The sequence below is a fragment of the Solanum stenotomum genome, chromosome 9 (assembly GCF_019186545.1).
Source record: "Solanum stenotomum isolate F172 chromosome 9, ASM1918654v1, whole genome shotgun sequence".
Taxonomy (NCBI): domain Eukaryota; kingdom Viridiplantae; phylum Streptophyta; class Magnoliopsida; order Solanales; family Solanaceae; genus Solanum; species Solanum stenotomum.
This window is the reverse complement of record NC_064290.1, coordinates 48,119,019-48,136,777: the sequence shown is the minus strand read 5'-3', so window position 1 is coordinate 48,136,777 and position 17,759 is coordinate 48,119,019. Positions and strand designations below refer to the sequence as shown.

General features: G+C 36.0%; 3 protein-coding genes across 4 annotated transcripts in view; all 3 read left to right on the top strand.

The window, feature by feature from the left end:
- The first annotated feature begins 1,107 nt into the window (after nt 1-1,107).
- On the top strand, nt 1,108-4,893 carry LOC125876781 (uncharacterized). Its single transcript, XM_049558030.1, has 3 exons — nt 1,108-1,658; nt 3,780-3,903; nt 4,650-4,893. Exons 1-2 carry the CDS (start codon nt 1,145-1,147, stop codon nt 3,872-3,874), a joined length of 609 nt encoding a protein of 202 aa, XP_049413987.1. The 5' UTR covers nt 1,108-1,144; the 3' UTR covers nt 3,875-3,903; nt 4,650-4,893.
- A 2,335-nt stretch (nt 4,894-7,228) lies between these two features.
- LOC125875766 (uncharacterized) lies at nt 7,229-14,393 on the top strand. The gene is made up of 5 exons (XM_049556800.1): nt 7,229-7,405; nt 9,901-10,112; nt 11,826-12,065; nt 13,440-13,591; nt 13,960-14,393. Exons 1-5 carry the CDS (start codon nt 7,298-7,300, stop codon nt 14,148-14,150), a joined length of 903 nt encoding a protein of 300 aa, XP_049412757.1. The 5' UTR covers nt 7,229-7,297; the 3' UTR covers nt 14,151-14,393.
- Nucleotides 14,394-15,345: 952 nt separating this feature from the next.
- Nucleotides 15,346-17,759, top strand: part of LOC125875760 (probable serine/threonine-protein kinase At1g54610) — an 81,434-nt gene continuing 79,020 nt past the window's right edge. The window contains exon 1 of one of the 2 annotated variants that reach the window (XM_049556792.1): nt 15,346-16,080. In XM_049556792.1, the coding sequence (XP_049412749.1) occupies nt 15,624-16,080 (457 nt within the window). In that variant the 5' untranslated portion in view covers nt 15,346-15,623. Of the gene's footprint in view, nt 17,028-17,759 lie in introns of both variants that reach the window. The other variant, XM_049556793.1, reaches the window with a different exon arrangement.

The window sequence follows — 17,759 nt, the reverse complement described above, 5'->3', positions numbered from 1 at the left end:
TACAATATAGTACAACATGTAACAACCATCCAAACAAGGTGTTAGGTAATAACATTTCCTTTTTAAACTATCTCAAAAAATATTAATTAAAATAATTTAGTTTTAAAAAAATTAGCCTAAAACTCAACTCAATACAACGACAAACAAAAGTTTTATATTTTATTTTTATAAAATTGATATACAAGATTATATATATATATATATAAAATTATACGATGTTGTTATCAGTAGCAAAGTTTCATTATAAAGCAAGGTGAAAAATAAATATTTTTGATAAGTAGATTGAGATATAGATCAAAAGACTATTGAGATGATTTTTGAAATAAATATTTAATTTCATCGAAAAAATGCAATTGAATCTATTCAATTTTTTTATGGTAGAAGATAACAAATATTTGATATATGTTTGTGAAAAAAAAATGTTAGTAATGATGGAACTTCATTATTGAGAAAAATATGGAATTAGACCAATTTAGATAAGCATTGGATACCAACTAAATCGTGTAATATAACTTTTTAAATTACGCTATAGTGTAATTATTTCAATTTTATAAGTCTCTTATGCTTTATAGCACTAACCTTCTTTTGTTCAGAATACTAAGTTGGTGAGTTACAATATTTTTATTAGAAAAAGAATGTATCTTTAAAAAATAGAAGAAGATATTTTTAACCTAAAAGTACATAAAGATATTTTAAAAACTAAACTATTAATGATAGAGATGTCTATCATTTTAAAATCAAATTATTAATAAATAATATTTTTATTCAATTTTGTATAGTTCTTCTATATTTTAGAATCTGCACCTATCGAACATATTCATGAATTTTAAATAATATCTTCCATATGTAGATGAAAAAATGAAGAAATGGTGAGGTTATTACATGTGGGGAAATGTATGTTCATTAATCGAAATAAAAATTCAACTAAACAATCAATTAAGCTATTAACATTTCCGACGAAAGTTATCATTATCTAAATCGTTAACTATTACCCGTTACCCGATGAGACCCACCACCCACGACTACCACGTCAACAGTGTCTCTCGAAATTTCCACCTGCCTAACAAGTAAACCAGTTACCTATAATTGACTCGTCTCTCTTCTTTCTCTTCTTACCAACAAACCAAAAAATCCCCCTTTTCTCATGGCTCGTCTTCTCTCAAATCCATTAACCCGAACCCGAACTCTGACCCGACCCGTATTCTCTCCACCTCTTCTCCTCACTCTCCGGCACCGTTCAAACTCCAATCGATCCGGCGGCGGATCCGGTGACGGTGAAGGTGAACCACCTCACCCTCAGTTAATCGAGATCGACCTAGATTCCTCATCTAGTGGATCGGACGGTGGGGTAAAGAAGTTGGAGGAGGTAATCCATTCGGTTATCGTGAGGCGTTCTGCTCCAGATTGGTTACCTTTCTTGCCTGGATCCTCTTACTGGGTCCCACCTCCACAACCGTATGTGAAGATTGGGGGAATACATAGTCATCGTGGTGATTTTGATCCTCATAGGATACTAGAGGTTGTTGGGAAGATGGCAGCTGTGAAGAGTCATTTTGGTTCTGCTTCTTCTTTATCGGCTTCATCTTTGTTATCAGAGGATGAATCGAGGTCGGTTTCTCGTGTTCGTGGATGGCCCTCGTCCTCATTTTTCACTGGAGGTATATACAATTTTTTATGGGTTTTAATGTTTTAGCTTTTAAGAAGCTGTTTTGGAACTTTATAAATTAGTTTACAGTTTAAATTCTATCTTGGTTTTGTAAATTGATAAGTAATTTGGGTCGGAGCGTCTGAGGGAGTATTGTTTTTCTTTTTTTGGGTGACATTTGAGAAGTAAAAATAGCTACTTTACTTGTTTTAAGCTCGTAAAGATACGATTTTGAGGTAATATATATGCTCTATAAATGGTATTAAGACCTATTTTGGTTACTGGTTGCCTAAAGCTGATGTCTTTCGAGTATGCAAGTGTAGATGGTCCTTAGCTTAGAATTTAGATCAAGGAGATTCCTAATAGGCTAATTATGATTCCTACAAAGGATGTCATGGATTCATATAACTGGTGTTAACTCGTTTAGGATTGAGGGCTGGTGAGTAGAACCGATTAAGATGCTTTTACCAACATAAACTTATTGTACGCAATTGGAAAAACAATTGAGATCATCTCTAGGGAGGCAAGTGATTTGCTACTTGGCTCTTTCTACATTTCACTTATCAACATCTGAATTTTCTACTTATGCTTATCATCAAAAACTGCCAACAATACCCAAACGCCCTAAAAATGGTTTAAAATTTGTTTGCTTTGGTGGAATGTTTTGCGTGGGAATTGTTTTTTTTGAGATTATTGTAAAATAGGGCCAAGCTGATAGATTTATTTTATTGGATTGCAAGAAAAATGTGTGAGGAATTTGTATCTTCATAACCAAATAGATATTCCTGAATTTGGATCCACCAGCCTATTGGGGCATGTATAAACTTTTGCTGACTGAGATATGTGCGTGCAATCATCTGTGTGGATGTTAAGCCTGAAGCTCAATCAAATTGTAGCCCAAGGGCTAAGTGAACTTGGGGCAGTTATTAGTCTTAGCCTTTTATTTCAGAGAAATCGCACGCGGTTCTAAACCAACTATAGCTTTGTGCATGGTGTAGTGCCAAATGAGATATAGAATCTTAATGCAGCATCCCAAACTCAGAAAAGATATTAAACACCACAAGGATAAGCTTTCTCCAGAGTTGTGTGAAGTATTCCCTCCGTCACAAAGTTTAAGAAAGAAGGGAAGAAGTTTAAAACTTGTGGTCGGAAACAAAGCTTAGACATTTATGTTGCTAAAAATCATTTCATTATGGGTAAAAGAATATTTAGAGTCAAGTTGTCTCCAATTAGAAAAAGGTGACATTTTTTTTTGAGGCAAACTAAAAAGGAAAGCGTGCCACATAAATTGGGGCAGACATAAATTGGGGCAGAGAGAATAGTAAACAAGGAAGTTTATTTTCTTTATTTTAGTTGGGAGCTACATTATACTATTTCATATATTTGATGAACTTTTGTTCTTCTAGTAAGTCGCATTGCAAGGTCATAAAGAGCTAAATGCATTCTCTACATATGGAAGCACCAAGTACATTTGCCTATGAAAGAAGAGCAGCTTATTTTGTAACAGATTTCAACCTCCCTTCGGGAAGTAGAGCAGAAAAGCACCCATATTGACTTGTGTAAGCGGAAGGACGACTGAACTACTATGGCACCCCAAACTAGGAATTACAACTGGAAATCCGACATTAAGTAGTCATTATGATCAGAAACTCACTCTCTTTAAATGGACCAGCCTATCCCTCTGTATAGCTTACACGGCGATTGGAACAAAGACACATTTGGTTGAGGATTCCCAGGTGGAAACTTTCTGTTCATCAGCAGAATAGCTGAAATCTAATTGTATTGAAACCAGTGGGATCATAAATGGAAAAAACAAATCTTAATTTCCTTCACCTGGAATACTTGCTGCATGTTCTTTGGGATGTCTCTTATTTTGTCTTGAGAATGTGGTGTTTTTGCTATATGTGTTTAAGTAGGTTGATTCCTCGTGGAGATGGGGAAGTAGTGGAGTTCAAAGATGCCCTTAATGAAAAGAATTCTCGCAATATTTAGTTATATTTGTCTCTGGCAACATTTTAATGGATCAGAGTTGCTGCTGTACTTGGAAATACAGCAGTGAACCTATCCAGCAGCTCTATGGTATAGTTGTAATGGCAACATTTATGATATTCTTAGCATTCCTTCCTTCTTGCAGGGCCTGCGTTCCCAACCCCAGTGCAGGTGGTGGAAGTGGAGGTGAAGCTTGAGGACAACCCGGATTATGATTCTAAATCTGAGGATGAAGGATAAATGACCTGTCTGTGTAGTGAGCTTCTGTAGTAAGTTGTTTATCAACACTTGCATTTTGTGATCTTCATCTACTTTTCAATTCCGTCTAGAGGGATCTACTTTTAATCTATCAATTCTAGTTTTGAGTCATTTTATCCTAGCGGCTTTTGATACATCTCATGAAATTCCCTTTTGTAAGCCAAGGCAAGGCATTTCTTGGTTGACCTAGTCTTCCAGGCAATACCTTTAAGATGTGTCTTCCCTTATTTTATTTTTTTTGAGTTGTGGGGGAGGGGGGGNGGGGGGGGGGAGGATTAAAAAGTCTGTTGGATCTTGAACTGATCAGAGAACTGCAGCCGGCAAACTTTATATTTTACAATTTAAACAAGATTTGTGGTCTTGATAATACAATTTGGTTTATCATAAAAAGTGGTAAGATGTGCATTTCTTTAAGGGGTCGTTTGGTTGGGTGTACAAGAATAATGCTAATATGGTGTATTAGTAATGCTTGTTGAGTAATGTTGTTTCTAATGCAATGTTTGGTTTTTTTTTTTTTTTTTTTTGATGACAAGGGAAACTCACAGCCGTTACCCTAATGCAATGTTTGGTTTTTTGTTTTCAAAAACATCCTCCACAAATATGATGGGAAGGATGTGGAAAAGGTTTTGAGGGACAATTGTGCCTTCAACCATGCATGGATTAGAACTCGTTGCATCACTAGTATCATGGATGTCTATGCATTAGTTATACATACCTTAATACCACCCTAATTGTATATATTGTTGAATTTTTGCAGGCTTAGTAACCTTGTAAATTCTTTGAAAACCTGGAAAACATAAGAAGCTGCTTACCTCATGAAGGACGAGCAAGCAAAGTTACACAGATCGGAGATTGGGGTTTTAGTTCTTCAATCCATGCTCTTGTTCAATGTAGTGGTTCAATGCTCAGCCTACCTAGAAAAAATCTATGTATTTATGATGGTGTTTGAACTGTATGATCTGGAAAATAATCAGCCTGTTTAGTTTAATGCTGTTTGCTTTTATGTCTGATGTGTTATTGCCATGGCTTTAACCTGTTGTCAGCGATATCATCACCGTCTCAGCTCTTCTGTTGGTCTGCTTATCTTCTATTGCGAGGCGATATTATGCCTCTTGAAAGAGATACTTGATAGATGTAATAACAAGAGTATGTTAGCACAAGATAATGTGAAGCTTAAATAACAAGAGTGTTACTAATAATTTACTATCCTAAGAAATTATTTCAGTAGCGTGAAATATTTTTCAAGGGTTAGTTAAGTAGGGATGGCAATGGGGAGGTGTAGGGCGGAACGGTACAGGTTGAGCTTAACCCGCAAAATTTTAATCCTCACCACATAACAACTCTTTTCATTATAGACCCGTCCTGCATTATACCTGCTTCGCATGAACTTGCCCCACATAATTTTCTTTTTCTAGTTATGTTTGATATTAAAAATAAAATTCATAAAAATAAATTCATTTTTTCATTAAGTTGTATTAATTTAATAGGATAGTGACTTAAAATTTTATTTTTTAGAGGTCAAGTGGGAATACTATAAAAAATTGTATTATTTTTAATTGAACCATTTTCATTTATTATCTTGAATATTTTATTAGCTTTAATGAAATTATCTTAATAAATACTGCTCTATCACTCTTGTAACATGTAAAAAGTTAAAATTAAGTTTGAATCCACATAAAATCACAGCAACCCGCCCCACCCCATATTAATTTTAAAAAAACTCACTTCAATCCAGCCCGCATCCTCCCCGTCCCACACAACCTTAAACCTGCCCCGCCCCATATAGCCTTAAACCCACCCCGCCTCGCATCCGCCCGACCCATTGCCATCCTATAGTTAAATCTACCTCAATGAGAATGATGCAAGAACAAGTAAATTGCAATAAGTTGAAATAACGAGGGAAATTTTTGTATTTGACTTTGTTTGTCAGTTTGATCTTTCTATTTACTATTTTATTGACCGAATACTTAAACTCAATGAAATAAGATAATTTTTTCTAAAAAAGGTTGCATGTTCATCCAATGTAAGCATATTTAAATGATGTGCGTGTGATACACTCATTTTCGAAGCATGAGGCCTTTTGAAAAGGTAATAGCAATACTTTTGGCATTTATAACAATCATCTTCTTTCCCAATTATTCAACACCATTGTTGATTAAAAGTTGAGCTCCTTTTTACCTCTCATTCAATTTTTCCTCTACAATTTTTTTTCGTTATTTTTTCTGTTTATGTCATTCTTCAGACTCGTGCATATCCTTCATTACTACTCGATTTTTTTCTTCAATCTTTTTAGTTTTATTTTTGTTCGTTTATATTTCTCGTTTTTCAAAAATTTAATTATAATTATATGTTTTTGCTATTATGGACTTGCGGAACTTGAGATGTCAAGAACACTAACCGATCCTACAAGAATGTTTAGAAATGCCAAAAATATACAATTAGTGATGAATGTGGATTTAGCCGATGGGTTCATTTAGTTAATCCAACATATCAAAAACAATATGTAGTTAAAAATAATTGTATTAAGCTTTTAAAAGATATTGAGTATATTTGTCATTTTTGCACTTTAACCCTATTATAAAGGCATAGACTTTGAGATTTTACTTCCACATAATTGAATTTTACACAATTTGAATGAAGAATTGACTTACATGCCGATGAATTAGTGTTTAGTGATCTTGAATTTTAGATCGTAACACCTAGACATGCAATATTATTTGTCTACAATAGGAAGTAATTAGCTATCGTACAAACAGGTGGTCTTAGTATTTGCTAGGCCAAAAGTTTTGTACAAGCAGTCAATAATTTCTTAATTAGACCGTTAGAAATATTGTTCCACTAAAAAGACGATTAACAAAAGATGATTAACAAAAGTCAGCTTCATTTGATTCATTATTACATGCTATATAACATTTCAATCTACTTCAAGTTGTTCGTCATAGTTCAACATCTCGATCCTTGAATCTTCGATGACTTTTATAATTGAGATAACATGACATTAAAATCTAAAGAATTAAACACAAAACCTTAATCATAACTATAAATATAGAAATAAATTTAAATATTTTTTTTCGAAATATTTTAACACAACATTGATCCGTCATACTTTAGTGTTCCATTAATTTTAATAACAAATACTAGTAACTTTCTAATGTAAAGTTCCAAAAATATAATTTAAAAGGAAAAAAATGAAGAAAATTATTTATACTCCAAACATGCTAGATAATTCACCAAATAAAACAACGTGGCTTGTTCCTATTGGAGTAGATAGTGAAAATATACGTAGCTAAAAAATAGAGAGCAAAATTAGACTAACATTTATTATTGAAAAAAAAGGGGTGAGCAATACTCCGATCTTCAAAAACAAGAGAAGCAAAAAAAGAAGAGAAAATTGAGAAAGCTTCAATGGCGGAAAAACATGAAAATCTCAGCTCAACCTCGGAACAACATTCGTCTTCTTCTGCCTCTGCTTATCAAAAATCTCCAGAAGATACCCTCAAGAAACAACCCCAGGTGTCCATTTTCTCAATTAAGTTACTTTTTTTTTGTTTTTGGTGATTTCAAGAATTGACTTTGGTGGAAATTGTTTGTTGGGTATGAAATTGAATTGAATAAATTAAGTTTTTTTTTTAGTGGTGTAACATTTCTGAATTAGATGGAGTTCCTTCTTTTGCCTTCTCGTTTTATGATGGATGTAAAGTAGAATTTTTGTTTTATTGGTGGAAAATTAGGGTATGTAGTTTGATGTTAATGTTTTTTGCTTAAAGAGTCCTTGTTGTATATTCAATGTATCTACGATTCAGGAATTTCATAAAAAAAACTGGTGTTGATTATAAAAATTTTGATCTTTGGTCTATTTATAGTTGTTGATAAGGGCAAAACCTGTAAGTAGGAAAGATGTATGCGATTTGAAGTTCCTGTGTGTGTGTGTGTGATGGGGATACAGTAAAACCTCATCCCGGAACCCTCTTCCAAGTGAAAACAGCTGTGCCTTCCCAATTTGATCCCAGATTCTAGGTTGAAAGTGGAGTGTTCGTGCGCCACTGGAATAACCTCTCTTGTCATTTTCCGGGCTCTAATCTTTGGAGTTCAATGTCTTTTACGTGTCAAAAATTAATGTCCGTTGTAAACAAACCCTACACACGTGTCCATTGTACATATACCTTAGCATGTTTCTGTGAGTGGAAGTGAAAAATTAATGTCCGTTGTAAATGAACCCTACACACGTGTCCGTTGTACATATACCTTAGCATGTTTCTGTGAGTGGAAGTGAAAAATTAATGTCCGTTGTAAACAAACCCTACACTCGTGTCCGTTGTACATATACCTTAGCATGTTTCTGTGAGTGGAAGTGAAAAAATTAATGTCCGTTGTAAAAAACCCTACACACGTGGCCGTTGTACATATACCTTAGCATGTTTCTGTGAGTGGAAGTGAAAAATTTAATTTCCGTTGTAAACAAACCCTACACACGTGTCCGTTGTACATATACCTTAGCATGTTTCTGTGAGTGGAAGTGAAAAATTAATGTCCGTTGTAAACAAACCCTACACACATGTCCGTTGTACATATACCTTAGCATGTCTCTGTGAGTGGAATTGAAAAATTAATGTCCGTTGTAAACAAACCCTACACACGTTTCTGTGAGTGAAAGTGAGCTATAATGAGAAGTACAATGTCTTGGTAGCTGAATAACCCTAGCGAAGTTATAGGTTCTTGGTTTGCTTGCTTTTGATGTCATTATCAAGCATCCAACATTCTCTATTTGTAAAGCATTAATTACAGCTCGAAAATTGGTAAGAGTCAATGTCATGCTTACACATCGGAGGATGTTATATCTCAATCTACATGGACCTGCTAAACATGTGCTGAATCACTAGACGCGTTAAAAAGGAAATCTATCTTATTTAGGAAAGGACAATAAATGTTTTTTTTGGTGGGAGTGGGGGAAGAGGTAAAAACTTACCCGCACTTGGTATTTACCCTAAACCAGGAAAAAAAGATGTCCTTTTAACTTTCCAGAGCCACGAAATGCTATCGATTAGCTGCATAATCCCGTGTCTTTGGGAGAGCTACATTGCAGATTGAAATGTAGAAATTCTAAATTGTCTTTCTAATGTTGAGTCCTTCTTGCTTTTCATAATGTATGGATGCATCGATGACTGTTTTTGCTTCATATGCGTGGATGCGATTCCATTTGGAATATTCCTTTTAATTTGTTACACTCTTTATTATAGCCATGATGTAGTGGGTAAATCAGAGATTGGTTATCCGTCACTTTTGGATACTGATTGAGATTTAAAACCGATTTTGCACACTGAGGTGAAGGGAATTTCCGAACAGCCTGACACTGCTTGGAATTTAAGACCCAAGAAATAGCTCATTTAGCACTATATCTCCCACTTCACTCACATATCTTTTTTTTTTTACTTCTACATTTAGATATGTTTAATCATACAAAATAAGATACCACTGGATACGTTTATCCAAACTGCGTGTAGCATTCTTCGTTTACTTGGTTCCCCAATTTATCCAATTATATGAATTTTCTTTATCCAACTTGTGGACCACAATCCCATTTTTAGAGTATGATTTTTCATCAATTCCTACCTTACCATTCAATCTGGTTTTAGGGGTGCGTGCATCAAGTGAAGATTAATGGAGTGGTAATCTGGAAGAGTTAATTCGAAAGATGCTTCTCTGTTATGAACTTGATTGCACCGCTCACGATAATTGCTGAATTTGGTAGGATTATAAGTCTTGGTCGATGCCTAACAAGACAGTCATGCGAGTTGTCTTTATTATGCCCATTGATGTCAAAAGGATTTACTGGCCACCTTTTGGTAGGCAAATGCCTTTGCAATTTTGAGAGCCTGGATATTTTGCAGCCACTAACTTTTCCTTTTCAGTAGGATATTGCTTGGCTTTTTTATGAACTTTTTTTGTGAAAGAAAATGCTTACTTGCATTTGAGAAGTTATTCACTAATTCTTTTATCTGTTTTTACAACTCCCATCATTTCAGGGTTCACCGATGGTGAATTATCAGATGCTCCAAGCCATGTATCCTACACTACTTCCTGGAGCTCTCGGTATGCAGCCAATCCAGGAAGAGTTGAACCATGGACCAGGCCTTTATGCTGTACCTGTTGCCCCTTTTATGGGACAATATGCAGGGTTTCCACCAAACACTCTAATTCCATTTACTTACGCTGTACCTACGTAAGTGTCCCTGAGACTTCAGATCTAGTTTTTGATGTATAAGTTGTCATCATCATCTTTAGCCTCTGTAATTGGCATGCTGACTTCTCTTTCAGCATGGAACAACACAGGAATTAAATAGGTTTCCTTATTTTCCATTGTTCCATTTGAATTAATGCATCCTATTCAGTTAGATAGCTGTATCTGCCTAGTACTCAGCTTCTTGACTCCATATCTGATGTAGCAAGAATTGTAGATTTGTGCATGTATTTTCAATGCTTTTATAATCAAAGCTGAAGTTCTCTATTCAGGAGTACAACATGTCAGGTGTTTAAGAAATTCTCTGCTGCATCAGTAGAAGTGCATTTTAGCCAATTTTGGTTCGTTTTTTAAAAAAACTCCCCCAAGTCCATAGCACCAGCGGATTAACACTTCTGGCTAGACAATGGAAACATGGTAACTAAAGTTGCTGCAGCCTAGAATATCCAACCTCCTTTAAAAATCATCCAAGGGTAGGAAAATAAAAATAAATAGAATGATAATAATGACAAAAAGAACCAGACTTACCTGTCACAGACCATTTAAGTTGGATTGAGGATGATTTAGTATTTCTTGGTAAACTTACAAATCTGCTGGTCAGAGCTTTTTGTGTACATGCAATACACTCACTAAATTCTGGCACCTTCTTTATGCTAGAAATGTTTGACACCCCTTTGACTTGTGAATTTATATTTTGGAATTGAAGTCTAAACTAGCAAAAAGAACTACAATGCCACAATTCCAACCAAGTTAGGGTTGGCTACATTAATCCTCATTGACCATGTCGCTCCATTTAAACCCTCTCAGGCAGTTCTCTTAAACTCTGCAAAAGTTATGTTAGATAGTTGTCAGTCTTTAATAGGCAAGTAACTGATCTTAGTATTCAGTTAAGTTTTTGGATCATTTGTGGCAGGGAGGGAGAAAGATTGTGATTGTGATTTATTTATTTGAATCAAAGAACTTCAATTTTTTTGGTTCTCTTTAGCAAAATACGGTAAAAGCTTTTTATAGATGCACAGTAATCATTTTTGCTTTCTCTCCTTGAAGAACTCCTGTAACACATTTCATGTTGGCCAAGTCTCAGATTCTGGTCTGCGGCATTATATCATCATTAAGGTTGAACTCCTGAATAGTTGCTCATTGATAAGGAACCTAATGTGGTGTCGTACTGTGCTGGACGTGATTTATGTGACTAGCACCTTTTCCTGTACATACTTAGCAGCTTTTTTGCTGCTGATTATAAATATCACTTTTTTACTTTAACCTGATCAGCAAATTAAAAGATGGTACTCTGCTCGTTTCTCTTTCTGTTCTCTACTTGGTGTTCATGCCTCTTAGTTGCTTGAAGATACATAGTTCTTTGTTACCATTGTTGTACTTATCATCTGCTTAAATGACATCAACCTAAAATACTAGGGATGAAGCCATACTTACTTCTCATGCACCTGGAAACTAGTAGGTATATATATCCAATCAATTGCATGTCATGTTATTGAAATATTTATTCCCTTCATTTGCCTTCATACTCTGACAAAACACGATGCCCTGGTGTTGAGTGGTTAAGCCGGAAGTATTGGTGGAAGTTATACTTTCTAGTTTCTTAAAAGGGCTACTTCCCTAAAAAAACTATTCGAGCAGAGCCTTATTAGTCTCTCCTTGCAAAAATTAAAAAACAAAACATGCTGCTCTTGACAGTGGACCTAGTATTCCAGAAAATGGAGCTGTAGGTGAGGAGCAAGGTCAGATGGGACAGCAGCAGCCTCAGCAGCAACAGCTTGGACCCCAACGACAAATAGTTGTCAGAAGATTTCAAATTGCATTTCAGCTAGATCTCTTGCTTATTTTGAAGCTGGCTGCAGTGATTTTTTTGTTCAATCAAGATGGATCAAGACAGAGGCTTGTTCTGCTTGTGTTTTTAGCTTCACTTGTGTACCTGTAAGTCTTTGTCAATTATGATCACTTCTATTTCCTTTTTATTTATTTATTTATTTTATTTGTTGTAATGTGCGTTACTCAAGCCGAGGGTCTTTCAGAAACTGTCTCTCTACTTCCACAAGGTAGGGATAAGTCTGTGTACACTCTACCCTTCCCGGACCCCACTTATGGGACTACACTGGGTTGTTGCTTATTAATTTTATTAAATACTAACAATTTGGTCTTAGAAAGTTGTTATGACATTAAGAATTCTTTTGGACGCGTCAAGTTCTGCAACATAACCAATATGAATGAGAATGTGGATATACTAAAAGATAAACTAAAGTTTACTTTTTCTTTGGAAAAGAAAACAGCTAAGTTGCCCCTATATTTGTTTTGTTCTCCTAAATAGCATTCAGATCTACAGTTGATTTTTATAGTTTATCACATCGCATTTCCTTGGTTTCCTTTCTTGGGCATAGTTCTTTTGGTGCCTTTTGATCTCCTTTTCCATTCTCTCTTTGCTCCATTGTGGTACACTAAAGTGAATTGTTCATTGTCTCGAAGGTGAACCCTCTAGCTTTTCTCCCGACCATTTATGCTTGTTTACTGGCCCCATTAGGTATGTTTGCGTACCACAGTAACCAACTTGAACTAGGGTGTGTTCGGTTTGAAGGAAAATAAGTGGATCCTACTAATTTCTCTTGTGTTTGGTAAGTAAGCAAAAAATATTATCCCAAAAGCCTTTGTATATAACTTAGACAAATACTATGGGAGGTGGGGGCCAGGAGGTATGGGTGTGGGATGGTGGGAATGAGGGCTATGGGGTGAGAGTGAAGATGACGTGCATTTGGAGTGTAGGGAGGAAACAATCAATGTGGAATGTCACTAGTAGAGCTTGTTTTTCCTACTTCCATTAGGGAGCTTATTTTTCTCATTTTTAAGGAGCTGGTTTTCTTGGAGAAAGTGTATTCCAAAATATTTGACAGCCGAACCTGGGAAAATTGGAAAACATTCCTCAAGTGTATTTAGTGCTAAAATGCCTCCATATTTTTCGTTTCTTAGTTTTTTCTAATGATAAAATCATATAATTTGCATTGTGGTTGAATTGCCTATGAAGGAGGGAGAACTTAGAGCCTGTTTGGATAGGCTTATAACTTAATGACTTATATTAGGAATCTTTAACTTGTGACTTTTGGCTTATTTTTGTTCTTTGGCTTAAAAGCACTTCTTATCTTACCCAAACACTACCAAAGGGCTTAAAACTATTTGGCGTAAAAGCACCTAAAAATAAGCCAATCCAAACAGGATCTTACGATTGTGTTCATTGAAATATGTCTTTTGTTTTTGCTTTGTCGTTAAGTCACGCCATATATTTCCTGTTGGTCATTATAGATATCAAACTGGAGCTCTTGCACCTTTGGTACGGTGGCTTTCACAAGGAATGCAGAGGGCTGCTGCACCTCCTCAACCACCTAGGCCAGCTGTCAGGGCAGATAATGTACCAGGTGCTGGAAGGCAAGGAAATGACAATGTTGCAGCTGGAGGTACTTCCGTTTAGCTTATGTCAATAAATAGATAAACACATCTTAGATGTACATGGGGACTGTGCCCTTGTTGTCCTGCCCAGCACCATCTTGGTGCATCACCCTTTACATTCTCTCAAAAGAAAGATATAACACATTGTAGGCTGGAGTACTGATAAACCGACACTTGGTGCCTTTCTTTTTGGGTAGGTCTCAGAATTTTAGTCCTCCTTTTATAAAACTAACCATGTCAATTTACCAACATCAACTGAATGTTGCTTTCATGTTGGTCTGGAATGTCAGCTGGGAAATGTGTGCATTCATAACGTAAGAGTTAATGTGGATACCGGAACATCTCTTAACTCTTCTTTGTCATATTGTTCTGGCAGAGGGACAACCTGGAGGTGAGAATGAAAATCTACTAGGTAACGACGCAAATAGGGTAGATGAGAATGAGCAGGCAGTGGAACCCAGAGCTGCTGACGGTGGCAACCGCTGGTGGGGTATTGCAAAGGAGATCCAAATGATTGTCTTTGGCTTCATAACTTCCCTTCTTCCAGGTTTTCACAACATTGACTAGATTGTACAGATCAAGTAGCAGTTGCAGATAGCAAAGAGGGATGAAGAGAACTTTCCCTGTTTTCAAAATTTACAATAGCCAATATTCTGTTGCTACCATGTGTTTTGAGAGGACATCAAATGTATAACTTAAAGATTGTTTTCTCTTCTATTTGGTCATTACATAGATCTAAATGATGTTGTTGTTCTTAATATGATTGGCGAGGTTGTGTTTAATTAGTGAAAATAATTGCTTAATCCTCTACTTATGTTATTAACTTGGGGTGGGCGTTTGGTAGTTCGAAGTTTGGTTAACTTTGGTACGGTAAATTCCGGTTTGATTTGGCAATTCGGTTTTCGGTGATCTATGATCACCCCTATTTGTGATCACATTGTGGTGATTAAAACTTGCCAAATTTGTTCTCAGCGTTCTTGTAACTCACAAATGAGATATAGGGTGTGTTCGGTATGAAGGAAAATATTTTCTTCAATTTCTCATGTTCGGTTGGTCAAGTATCTTGGAAAACAAATTTTCTCTGAGAAAACGGGCTTCTTAAAAGTGAGGCTAATGACTTTACTAATGAAAGTATGGAAGATAAGTTGATCCAGTGATATTTCACATTGATTCATTGTGTTCTCTCACTCTCCAACACACTTCATCTTTACCTTCACCCCCATAGCCCTCGTTCCCACCATCCCCCACTCCTACCTCCCTGCACTCACCTTTCATAGTATTTGTGTAAAGTATATATAAATGCTTTTAGAATAATATTTTTTGCTTAGCTACCGATCACATAAGAAACCCACTTATTTTCTTGGAATACATTTTCCGCCGAAAAATATTTTCCTTTTTACTAAACGCACCCATAACTTCTTATCATAAAAACAATGAACTAGAAATCATATAATTTGATTAGTTTTAGGATTCCCACCCTCCTTATACATGAACTTTGCTTCTTTTTTTTTCGTGAATAGAGCAAGCCTTTTTAATTGGTAGGATTTTAGTTATATGATAAATTATCAACATTATCTCAACTAATATTTTAGTGATTCTCTTGATTTTCAACTAATGACATAATAGGTCTTTTGGCAACAAATTTTATTACTAGTTTTTTTTTTTATACTTCACCTACATCTTGCTATAGTCGTCTGAATTGCCTTGCAAGCGCTGCATCTATATGGTAAGCCTACTTCGCGAAAGCGTGTAAACAGAAGACCCTTTTTTTGGATTGTCTTGTTTTTTCAGGAAGAAAACCTTAGCACAAGGAGACAGAAATATGTATTTGTATAATGATGATTTCTAGGATAAAGTTTTTGTTTACAACTCAGGCTACTATTATTGTTTTTATGAAGTCAACTCCCTTGATTTGTGATTTGAGTTCTCCTACATCTTTCTATTAATGTTTGTTTTCTTGGTATGTAACCAAAGCTTTAAGCAAGAGGAATTAGTTTGTGTTGTAAAACAAGACTTAGATTGTTTTTCATTTGGAAAACTATGGGTTCCAGTCATGGAAAATCTTCAACTATCAGGGATCGATCAGTTGAAGGAATGGTATCCTCAGATGTAGTTGAGACATTTGTGGCAGAAGAGAAGGAAGAAATCCTTCACACCAGGAGATGGAAACTGAATCCAAGACTCAGCAGAGGAGTACCAAAAGGCATAGAAGGTGAACTAGTTGTTGCTGGATGGCCTATTTGGCTTGTTGCAGCTGCTGGTAATGCTTTAAATGGATGGCTTCCAAGAAGTGTTGATACTTTTAACAAAATAGATAAAATTGGCCAGGGAACTTACAGTAATGTCTACATAGCTCGCGATTGTTTGCTCAATAAGTTTGTTGCTCTGAAGAAGGTTCGTTTTGACAATTTTGATCCCGAGAGTGTCAAGTTTATGGCAAGAGAGATCATTATATTGAGAAGGCTTGGTGATCACCCGAACGTTATCAAATTGGAAGGTTTAGCCATCTCGAAAATGATCTTCAGTTTGTACCTTGTTTTTGAATGCATGGAATATGATCTCAAGGCAATTCAAGAATACAAAGGTGTCAAGTTTTCTGAACCTGAAATCAAATGTTACATGAACCAGCTGCTTAAAGGGCTTGATCACTGCCATAGCCGTGGTATCTTGCATCGAGATGTCAAAACTTCTAACTTATTAGTTGATAAAGATGGTATCCTAAAACTTGCAGATTTTGGGTTGTCAACATTTTTTGATCCAGAACAAAGCATGCCTTTAACTAGCAAAATTGTGACTCTCTGGTATCGGCCACCAGAACTTTTGCTTGGATCAAATAGTTATGGAGTTGGAGTTGATTTATGGGGTGTTGGTTGCGTACTTGGTGAACTATTTACTGGCAAGCCTATTATGCCTGGTAAAACTGAAGTTGAGCAATTGCATAAAATCTTCAAGCTATGTGGCTCTCCATCTGATGATTTTTGGAAAAAATCCAAATTGCCAAATGCAAAGATATTGAAGCCAATAGAGCCTTATAGACGGATTCTTCACACGACCTTTTATGATCTTCCTGCAGCTGCTGTAGGACTAATGGACACTTTACTTTCCTTAAAAGCTGAATATAGAGGGACTGCAGCTCATGCTCTTCAGAATGAGTTTTTCACAACAGAACCATTTTCTTGTGATACCTCAAGTTTGCCACAATACCCCCCCAGCAAAGAGATTTATCCAAAAAAGACTGAAATCAAGAGGAGGGTCCGGAATTATGCATGCGATAGAAGTGTAAGGGCAATTCCAGCAGCTGAAGCTAATGCAGAAATAAAGAGTAACACAGACAGAAGACAGCTCCTTAACCTTTCAAAAGCCCGGAATAGGCTTGAAAAAACAAATGAATACGTCTCAGGAGGTGTTCTAGATGAAGGAACAAACTCTTCTGAATGTTTTCAAGTGTCCAGCAGAAAAGAGGGATCAGAGAATTATACTCAGAGAGAGATAAGGGAAGAACCAATTCATGATGACCATGATATCAAAGGAAAGAAGAAGTGGTCAGGTCCATTACTCAGAGAGCATGACAACATGATTCTTGGGAAGGAATCAACAGCTAAAGGGAATGACCATGACTCGAAGGGAAAGACAAATCTAGGTCCATCAACATCGACTAATGATCAAATATCTTCTCTATCACCCGACAAATGGACCAGTATGCAGAGCTTACCAAGAGAGCACGAGGCACGGATCCTAAAAGATGCTCAATTGGTGATGTCTGACAAGAAAAAAATGTCGGAAGGGGAAGGTAATAACTCCAACAAACTTATTGAACAATTGTTTCCTCCTGCAGAATCAGATGGCCTTGATTTCCTGGAAGACAGCCAATTTTTTTGTCCACTTCCATTTACATCAAAACCAATTGATGTGGATCGAATAATTAGAGAGCATGACCGACAGATCCAAGAATCTGTTGAACACGCCAAGCAACAGAAGAAACTAGCTAAAGCACAGTTTTGAGGTATGAAAACCAATACAAGCTTCTTGGATATTCACTTTATTTACAGAAAAAAAGTACATTCGGACCTGGTTCAATATAGTCTATTTCCAGAATGGGAAAGTGAAACTAATTATCCCGCTTACTGCAACAAGTACTCAGACCTTATAAAGGTTCGCAGTCAGAGACCTAAAATG

Bases quoted from the DNA above. Each gene is read 5' to 3' on its own strand.
- LOC125875766 (XM_049556800.1), top strand. From the start codon at position 7,298: ATGGCGGAAAAACATGAAAATCTCAGCTCAACCTCGGAACAACATTCG. The intron at 7,406-9,900 runs GTGTCCATTTTC...CTGTTTTTACAA, and splicing joins CCCTCAAGAAACAACCCCAG to CTCCCATCATTTCAGGGTTC. The intron at 12,066-13,439 runs GTAAGTCTTTGT...TGGTCATTATAG, and splicing joins TTAGCTTCACTTGTGTACCT to ATATCAAACTGGAGCTCTTG.
- LOC125876781 (XM_049558030.1), top strand. From the start codon at position 1,145: ATGGCTCGTCTTCTCTCAAATCCATTAACCCGAACCCGAACTCTGACC. The intron at 1,659-3,779 runs GTATATACAATT...TCCTTCTTGCAG, and splicing joins GTCCTCATTTTTCACTGGAG to GGCCTGCGTTCCCAACCCCA.